This window comes from Pelecanus crispus, chromosome 20, assembly GCF_030463565.1.
Source record: "Pelecanus crispus isolate bPelCri1 chromosome 20, bPelCri1.pri, whole genome shotgun sequence".
Classification (NCBI taxonomy): domain Eukaryota; kingdom Metazoa; phylum Chordata; class Aves; order Pelecaniformes; family Pelecanidae; genus Pelecanus; species Pelecanus crispus.
This window is the reverse complement of record NC_134662.1, coordinates 1,491,561-1,500,555: the sequence shown is the minus strand read 5'-3', so window position 1 is coordinate 1,500,555 and position 8,995 is coordinate 1,491,561. Positions and strand designations below refer to the sequence as shown.

The window sequence follows — 8,995 nt, the reverse complement described above, 5'->3', positions numbered from 1 at the left end:
GCCGCGCCGCCGGCCGCAGCAACCGGGCCGGCCCGGGCCGGGGGGGGGCGGAGCTGCGGAGCTGCCCGGCCCCCGCCAGCCCGGCGCTGCCCCCGCCCCGCGCCGCGGGAGATGCGGCGAGCCGTGCCCGGGGGGGCGGGGGGCGCCGGGGCTGCTGGGGGCGGGCATTGGAACCAGTGCGGGGGGTGCTGGGGTCACTGGGATGCTGGGGTGTCTACTGGGGTCATGGGGACCCCCCCTTTGGGGGGCTGCTGGGGTCACTGGGGCGCTGGGACGTCTACTGGGGCCATGGGGGACCCCCCTTTGGGGGGGTACTGGGGTCACTGGGGCACTGGGAGGTCTACGGGGGCCATGGGGGACCCCCCTTTGTGGGGTACTTGGGATGCTGGGGTGTCTACTGGGGACATGGGGACCCCCCTTTGGGGGTGTACTGGAGTCACTGGGGCACTGCGGTGTCTACTGGGGCCATGGGGGACCCCCCTTTGGGGGTGTACTGGAGTCACTGGGGCACTGGGACGTCTACTGGGGCCATGGGGGACCCCCTTTTGGGGGGTACTTGGGATGCTGGGACATCCACTGGGGCCATGGGGACTCCCCTTTGGGGGTTGTACTGGAGTCACTGGGGCACTGGGACATCTACTGGGGATATGGGGACCCCCCCTTTGGGGGGCTGCTGGGGTCCCTGGGGCACTGGGGTGTCTACTGGGGATATGGGGACCCTCCTTTGGGGGGTACTTGGGATGCTGGAGTGTCTACTGGGGCCATGGGGACCCCCCCTTTGGGGGAGTGCTGGGGTCACTGGGGTGCTGCAGTGTCTACTGGGGATATGGGGAACCCCTTTGGGGGTGTACTGGAGTCACTGGGGCGCTGGGAGGTCTACTGGGGTCATGGAGACCCCCCTTTGGGGGGCTGCTGGGGTCCCTGGGGCGCTGGGGTGTCTACTGGGGTCATGGGGGCCCCCCTTTGGGGGGTACTTGGGTTGCTGGGGTGTCTACTGGGGTCATGGGGACCCCCCTTTGGGGGGCTGCTGGGGTCAGTGGGGCGCTGGGAGGTCTACTGGGGATATGGGGAACCCCCTTTGGGGCTGTACTGAGGTCACTGGGGCGCTGGGGTGTCTACTGGGGTCATGGGGAGCCCCCTTTGAGCCTGTACTGGGGTCACTGGGACTCTGGGGTGTCTACTGGGGTCATGGGGACCCCCTGCGTGGAGGGGTACTGGAGTCACTGGGTTGCTGGGGTGTCTACTGGGGCCATGGTGACCCCCCCTTTGGGGCTGTACTGGGGTCACTGGGATGCTGGGGTGTCTACTGGGGTCATGGGGACCCTCCCTTTGGGGCTGTACTGGAGTCACTGGGATGCTGTGGTGTCTACTGGGGATATGAGGACCCCGCTTTGTGGGTGTACTGGGGTCACTGGGGCGCTGGGACATCTACTGGGGTCATGGGGACCCCCTGTGTGGGGGGGTACTGGGATCACTGGGGCACTGCAGTGTCTACCGGGGTCATGGGGACCCCCTGTGTGTGGGGGTACTGGGATCACTGGGGCACTGCTCTGTCTACCGGGGTCATGGGGACCCCCTGTGTGGGGGGGCACTTGGGACGCTGGGGTGTCTACTGGGGTCATGGGGACGCCCTGCCTGGGTGGGTACTAGGGTCACTGGGAACAGTGTGTGGGTACTGGGATAACTGGGACCTCCCCTTGTGCCGGTAATGGGGTGACTAGGACCATTGTGGGCAGTACTGGGGTCACTGGGAGTCTGGGGTGACTACTGGAGTCATGAGACCCCACCACTTGGCTGAATACTGGGGTCACTGGGAGCAATGTGGGGGTACTGGGGTGACTGGGACCTCCTCTTGAGTAGATACTGGTTGACTGGGACCAGTATGAGCAGTACTGGGGTCACTGGGACCCCTCCTTGAGGGGAGTACTAGGGTCACTGGGAGTCTGAGGTGACTACTGGCATCATGGGGACCCGCAGTTGGGTGCATATTGGGGTCACTGGAATCAGTATGGGCAGTACCCAGGGTCATTAGGACCAGTACGGGCAGTACTGGGGTCAGTGGGTCCCCCTTGGGAGGGAGCACTGGGGTCACTGGGAGCAGTGTGTGCGTTTGGGTGGGGGGACGTTCAGGGCCATAGGGACCCCAAGGGTGGGCGTTGGGGCCGCTGGGAGCAGCCGTGGGGTACTGGGGTTGCTGGGAGCGGTGGCGGAGGGTAACTGGAGTCACTGGGACAGCCCTGAAGTGGGCACTGGGGTTATTGGGAGCAATGGGAGGATACTGGGGGCACGGGGAGCAGTGCGGGCACCCTGGCGCCACTGGAGTCCCCCGAGCTCCCTCCCGGGGCCCCCCCGCCCTGGACGCCGGGGTGGGCACTGGGGGCCCCCACGCTGCGTGGCTTGCGATGCCCCCCCCGCGCCGAGTCGCTGCCCCTTTAAGACGCTGCCCTCCCCACAGCCCCTCCCCGTCCCCACGCCGATTGCTGATTGGCGGGCAGCCTGCGGCGCGCGCCGAGCCCCAACGTACGCGCGCGCGCCGCGCCGGCCGGCCCCTCCCCTCCCTCGCCCCGCCCCTTCTCCGCCGCTTGCCTGTGACGTGACCAGTCCCAGCCAATCCGCGTTAGGCTGCGCGCGGCGCGGCTGGGCGCGGGCGGCCAACGGGAGGCGCCGAGGCGGGCTCCTGGTTTGCATAATAATAGCGGGGCGTGGCCAGGTGAGGAAGAGCGGCGGAGGGGGCGCCGGCGGCGCCAGGGGAGTTGGGCGGGGGGGCCCGGCGGGGGGGGGGGCCCGGCAGGGCGGGGGAGCCGGGGGGTCCCAGCGGCGGGGGGGCCGGGGGCGGTGCCGGGGGGCGCGGAGAGGCCAAGGCGGGGCGGCCGGGGAGGCGCCGCCGCCTGGGGGGGGGCCGCGGTGCCCCCGCGGGGGAGGCCTCTCCCGGGGGGCCTGGGGCGGGGGTCGCCCCCCCCCCCCCGGGGCTGCCGCCGCCCCCGCGGTGCCAGCTCCGGCTCTGTCCTTCAGGGGCGCTGACCCGCGCGGTGCCGCGGCCCCGGACCCATGGCCCACAGCGCCAAGCAGCCGCCCGCCGGGATGCTGTAAGTGCCGCGGGCCGCGCCGCCCTGCCCCGGCCCTTTGTCCCTTGCTGGAGGGTGGCCGGGCGAGCCCTGCGGCGCCTCTGCGTGCCCCGGCGACCCCCGGCCCCTTCTGCGGGCGGCCCCGCTCTCCCCTCGCCTGCGGGCTCGCTCAGCCCGCGGCCGGCCGGGTGACTGGCGCAGGCCGGAGGTGGGGGCCCAGAGGCCTCTGCGGAGGTGGGGGCCCAGAGGCCTCTGCGGAGGTGGGGGCCCAGAGGCCTCTGCTGAGGTCGGGGACAGCGAGGTCTTCCTTGACGGGGGCGAACCGCGTGCTGTCCTGAGCTGGCGTCGACCGCCGTCCCTCCCGGCAGAGGAGCGGGAGCGCCGCGGCCGCGGGCAGGCGGGTGGGGAAGCGTCTCCGAGGTGGAGGGAGGTGGATGCTGGGGCGAACCCACTGAGGGAGGCTCCGATAAGAGGAGGGATCTTGCCTGAAATAACTTTACTTCTTAAAGCATCCTTAGGCACGCGAGGAATCCGGAGGGCGGAGGCAGAGATACGGCGTCTGGTGGCGGAGGGTGTTAGCACGTTCCCAGCCGTGGCGGCTGAGCGCGGTGATACTGTGTGGGCATCACCAGGAATATTTCTGTTAGAGCTGATAAAGAAAGCCTAAGGCTGGCCGTGCCTGTGCGGAGCCTCAGGGATGTTTTTTTCCCCCCAGAAGACGGAAGAAGAGATGGTCTCACACCTTCCCATAGGCTTTCGTGTCAGCGTGGGGGTGCAGGGCAGCTGGTCAGGCTCAGCTCCCGGTGGGAAGAGCTTGTGCTGGGCACTTGCTCCATCCGCAGGGACCGATGCAGTTACAGGTGGTGTCCCCAGGGGCTTACAGAAAGGGCCCCCGTCAACTTAATTGCAAGGGTGGCTCGTACAGGTGATAGATAACCTGATAGTGGTAGGTTGGGGTCTCTGAGGGGATTTGGGTTTACACCAGGTACATGATGTGACAAACAGGCGAGAGAAACTCTGGGGCGCATCCCGAGTGGGTCAGGATCGGTCTGGCTTTTGGCACGCAGCACATTTTCTTTCTTTGCTGGGGCTTGTGCTTGGCCCTGTGCTAGTTACCATGTCTTGTGACTTGGACGAAACCCAAGCTAGCGCCACTTGCCGCAACGCTTGAGCCCTTCATGGCTCCCCCGACGCAGGGGGCCCGGCCGTGCTCTGCCAGCAGATGCGCTCCGACAGAGCAGGAGCTGCTTTGGGGGACCAAAGGGTGCGAGCGGGACAGGGGCTGTGCTGTGGGACGGGGCTGGCTGGAGAAGGGGCCGGGGAGGCTCGGGGGAGGCCCAGGGTGATGCTGCAGTGAGGCTGCATCTGCTCAGCCGGGGCAGGGAGGCTCTGCCGACCTGGCTGCTGGACCCGCGTCCTCCGCTGAAGGCAGGTGCTGATCTGTAAAGACGAAGCAGCAAGTTGGAGGGCGGGAGTCAGGGCCGCCAGCCCTGCGTTAGAGCCACTCGGTGCATCTCGGAGGTGGCTCGGCGTGTCTCGGTGTTGGCGCAGGTGGCAGGAACCTGATGGAGCGGTTGCGGCTGGAACGGGTCGAGCCGGTGCCCTGCCCTCGTCCTCCGCCTTGAGGGTTCTCCTTATCCCTGGCAGCGCTTGTCCAGGGTGTGGGTGGTGCTTCCAGGAGGTGCCCCTGGAGCCAAGATCCAAACCCCTGCTGCTCCTCCTCCCTCGCAGAGGAGGATCAACTGGTTTGTGCTGCCTGGGACTCCTTGCGGAGGTGTGCGCCCGAGACCTGGTGGCACGCGGGGATGTGGCCATCGCTGTTACCTGCCCCCAAGAGCAGCACCGGCAGCTCCCAGCCCAAATGTCACTGAAAGGTCCCAGGGTCGTCATTGGAACTTGGGGCAGCTTTTGTGTGCCCAGGGCTGCCCTGCTCACCCAGTGCTGGGTTCTGCTTGAGCCCCATTGCTCAACCGTGGCCTCCCCTTGCAGGGGAACAGGGCCTCCAGGGCTGGTAGTGGGTTTTGGGGGCTTTTTGGGTGTGTGGGAGCTGGGGGATCTGGCGAGCATGAGTCCGCGCTGCTGGGGGATGTGTCACCATCGGCGCCGGTGGTTTCCCAGCCCTTTCTGATGGGTACTCTCTGGGTGCAGACATGCCACGGGCAAAGCTCAGCATGGAAACTTCCTGGTGGCTATCAAGCAGGAGAAGGGAGAGTCGGCACGGGCGAGTGGCGAGAAGCCACATGGCGAGGAGGAGGTGAGCTCTGGTGTCCACACCCCTCCCTGCATGCTCCCTCCACTTGCCCTTCAGCAGCCCAGGCACAGCTGGGCAAGCCCATGGCTGCAGCCATGGCCCACGGAAAGGCCCAGACCTTCCCTCGAGGGGTGGGAGGCCCAGGCAGGTCTGCAGGCTGCTTCTGTGTCCTGCTGGCACAATGGCGTCGTGCACTCTTGTCCATTGCTGGTTGTCCCTTTCCCTTTGCTGGGTGCCAGCCGGTGAAGAAGAGGGGCTGGCCCAAGGGCAAGAAGAGGAAGAAGATCCTTCCCAACGGCCCCAAAGCCCCTGTGACGGGCTATGTGCGTTTCCTGAATGAGCGGCGTGAGCAGATCCGCACGCAGCATCCTGACCTGCCCTTCCCGGAGATCACCAAGATGCTGGGGGCTGAGTGGAGCAAGCTGCAGCTTTCGGAGAAGCAGGTACTGGCCCCGAGGAGAGACCCCCACCCCTGGGGCTGGGCAACATGCTCCGGAGCCTGCACCCCAAACCCCTTTGCTCGCTGCCTGGCTGCAGCTCCACAAAGGGAGCTTGTCCCAATACTGGCGGGTTGGTGAGCTCCTGCTGGGCCTCAAGTGGTGGGGAGGGGTCAGCAGCCCCCGGGGAGCCTGGGGCCAGGACAGGCTGAGGACCCTCTGTGACCATAGCGGTACCTGGACGAAGCGGAACGGGAGAAGCAGCAGTACATGAAGGAGCTGCGGGAATACCAGCAGTCAGAGGCCTACAAGATGTGCACAGAGAAGATCCAGGAGAAAAAGATCAAAAAAGGTGAGTTGTGGGAGCGGTGGCTGCTGGTGTCGCTGCCAGGATCTGGCCAAGTGCTGCCAGAACCTCTCGAGGGATGCTGGGCTGGCTCCTAAGGGTAACCTCCTTCCTCCTTTCCAGAGGACACGGGCTCTGCAGCAGTGAACACCCTGCTGAACGGGCACCCACACAAGGTAAGGCCCTGGCAGTCTCCCCACGTGTGGGGAAACTGAGGCACGTGGTGCCGCTGGGTTCGGCCCATGGGAGCCAGGCTGGCTGCAGGTTTGGGCAGAGGGAGACTCGCGGGTTGTGCTTCTAGGCACCAACTTCCCGTTGAAGCAGAGCCTGGCGTGGCAGGAGGCAGAGCGTAGCCATCCTCTGCCTGTCCTCCCTGCCTGCCCAGCCAGGGCCCCCCCTTGCCCCGTCCCTGTACCTCCTTTCTGCCCAGCCCTAAGGAGACGGGGTCCCCTTCGGTGGGCTCGGCCCTGCCTGATCTGTCCCCTCCTGTCCCCAGGCTGGCGAGTGCGGCGACACCTTCTCCACCTTCGACGTGCCCATCTTCACGGAGGAGTTCTTGGACCAAAACAAAGGTGAGGGGCTGGGCTGTGGGGTGGGGGCTGCCGGCGCTGCAGCATCTTGCTCAGGGGACTGCTGCAGCCAGCAATGCCCCTGCCAGAGCAGCCTGTGGGGCAGGACCGCGGCTGGCGCTGGGTGTGAGATCTGGGCTGTGAAAGGTCCCTGGTGAGGTTGGACAGAGGGACCGGATCCTGGCTGGAGCCCAGGGGTTGGTGACGCTGAGCCTCCCGGGAGAGTTGTGGCGGGGGAAGGGATTGGGTTTGGGATGGAGGAGAGTCAGAGGGGTCACCTCTGCTGACGCCATCTGGTCCCGGCAGCCCGGGAGGCCGAGCTGCGGCGCCTGCGGAAGATGAACACGGAGTTTGAGGAGCAGAACGCCATTCTGCAGAAGCACACGGAGAGCATGAACTGTGCCAAGGAGAAGCTGGAGCAGGAGCTGGCCCAGGAGGAGAGGCAGACCCTGGCCTTGCAGCAGCAGCTCCAGTCCGTGCGGCAGGCCCTCACCGCCAGCTTCGCCTCCCTCCCCATCCCCGGTGAGTTTGGGGCAGCCGTGGGGACCAGCTGCTGCTGGGACCTGGTGGCCACGCGGAGGGGCACCACTGGGGCTCTGCACATGGTGCAAGTCGGGACAATGGGGCAGCGGTGAACGCTCCTCTGCTGATGGGGTGGGATCCTGGAGCACTTTGGGGAGCTCTCCGGGGCGCCCAGGGATGCGACAGCCAGTTGGCTCCCCTATATTGGGGTAGGGCAGGCTGGGAACTGTCCTCCTCTCGAGCTGTGTTCATGGCTGCATCCGCAAGGCACAGATTAGCCCAAATCCTTTTGTTCCTGGGCTTGTGTCGGTGCGGGCTCTCCTGCTGCAGGAGATGGCACCTGGTGTTCAGGGTCCCTTCCTCAGTCACCAGCACGATGGGCAGGGCTGGGTGGGGACTTGCTGGCCCTGCTAACTGGGCTGCCACCTCTTAGGCACCGGGGAAACCCCCACGCTGAGCACTCTGGACTTCTACATGGCCAAACTGCACAGCGCCATCGAGAGCAACCCACTGCAGCATGAGAAGCTGGTGGTGCGCATCAAGGAGATCCTCTCCCGGATAGCCAGGTGAGCTGGGCAGGGCTGGCCGGGGCTGGCACCCAGGGCCTGTCGTGTCCCAGCGCGCACTGGGACTGCCGGGTCAGCCCGTGGCAGGGTGGGTGACGGGAGCCGAGCAGGGAAGGTGTGTGGGCAGAGAGGGGCTCGGAGCTGCTTCAGGCGGTTGTGGGAATGAGAATCCAACCCCCTGTAATTCAGCCTTGCTTTCCTCCCTCTTCAGCGAACACTTGTGAAGAGGACCAGTCCCTCCCGGAGCCCGGGGCCGGCCGGACCACGGCCCTGTCCCTTGGAGCTCATGCGAGGGACAGTCTCTGCTGGTGGTCCGGCTGCTTCCCCCTCCACCCCACGCACCTCACTGGAGAAGTGAGCTGGGACCCCCCTCCCAGCCCCGGTGCGGCTGAGCCCTGCCGCTGCGCCATCCCCGAGGACCTCGAGCTTCTGGGGACCAAGCGGTGGCAGGGCTGAGACCCCAGCCAGCGCGGTGCTGGGCAAGGTGGTCAGCGGTGGGCATGAGCATCCCCCCTGCTCTCCTGTCAGCTCCTGCAGCTCTGCCTTGCTAAACCAGGGACTCCCCAAAGGCTATCTGGTGGCAGATGAGGTGCCTGCGGGTTACTGGCCTGGCGTGAATCAGCCTCTTCCAGGGTGACCCAGGGGCTGCTGTGAACCGGCCCGCGATGGGGAGGAGGCAGCTGGGTTCTCTGGGGAGCCCCCGGGGCCCAGCACTGCCTCCTGGCCCCTAGATCCGCCCAGGGAGCCTCTTGGTCCCCATCCCGCAGCGGGTGAGGAGGCAGGCTTCCTTCCCCCCACCTCTTTATTTAATCTTCCTGCTTCCCCTCGCTGCTCCCCCATGGGTGCCTTCAGCCCCTTGCCTGTGTCGCCCTGCCTGTCACCTCTCCTTCCCCCATGGCTCTGGGACCAGGCAGGGCAGCTCCTACCCCCTGCAGCAGCGACGGTGAAAAAAAATCTTCATGCCTGAGGGGGAGCTGGGACAGACTCCTTCCTCCCCATGGCGGGGAGCCTGCGGGGTGGTGCGCAGGCTTTTGGCTCCTTGCCTCCCTGCCCAAGCCTGTCCTGCACCATGGGACCACCATGACGGCAGCTGCGTTCCTGGCTGTGCCTTGCTGGGGTCAGCAGCAGTCCCCGGGGCTGCCTGTCACTAATCTCAGACTGTAATTAGAGAGTGTCTTATTTTCTTACTAGCACTACATTGATCTGGCCCTAGGTTTAACTCGGGGTTGGTGTGCAACC

General features: G+C 66.3%; 1 protein-coding gene across 2 annotated transcripts; it reads left to right on the top strand.

Annotated features, from left to right (window-relative positions):
- The first annotated feature begins 3,048 nt into the window (after positions 1 to 3,048).
- HMG20B (high mobility group 20B) lies at positions 3,049 to 8,159 on the top strand. 2 transcript variants are annotated; one of them, XM_075723490.1, is made up of 9 exons: positions 3,049 to 3,086; positions 5,214 to 5,319; positions 5,556 to 5,759; positions 5,985 to 6,105; positions 6,223 to 6,275; positions 6,596 to 6,671; positions 6,975 to 7,190; positions 7,624 to 7,756; positions 7,968 to 8,159. In XM_075723490.1, the coding sequence occupies exons 1-9, from the start codon at positions 3,049 to 3,051 to the stop codon at positions 7,978 to 7,980; spliced, it is 960 nt and encodes a 319-aa protein (XP_075579605.1). In that variant the 3' UTR covers positions 7,981 to 8,159. The 2 variants fall into 2 exon arrangements, with proteins under 2 accessions (XP_075579605.1, XP_075579604.1); XM_075723489.1 differs by lacking the exons at positions 3,049 to 3,086; positions 5,214 to 5,319 and having other exon boundaries at positions 5,397 to 5,759.
- The last annotated feature ends 836 nt before the right edge of the window (positions 8,160 to 8,995 follow it).

What these genes read in the sequence shown, in the direction of transcription:
- HMG20B (XM_075723489.1), top strand. Translation starts at nt 5,400, where the DNA reads ATGGCTGCAGCCATGGCCCACGGAAAGGCCCAGACCTTCCCTCGAGGG. An exon ending in GGAGAAAAAGATCAAAAAAG is followed by an intron (nt 6,106 to 6,222) that starts GTGAGTTGTGGG and finishes CCTCCTTTCCAG; the next exon opens with AGGACACGGGCTCTGCAGCA. An exon ending in TGAACGGGCACCCACACAAG is followed by an intron (nt 6,276 to 6,595) that starts GTAAGGCCCTGG and finishes TCCTGTCCCCAG; the next exon opens with GCTGGCGAGTGCGGCGACAC.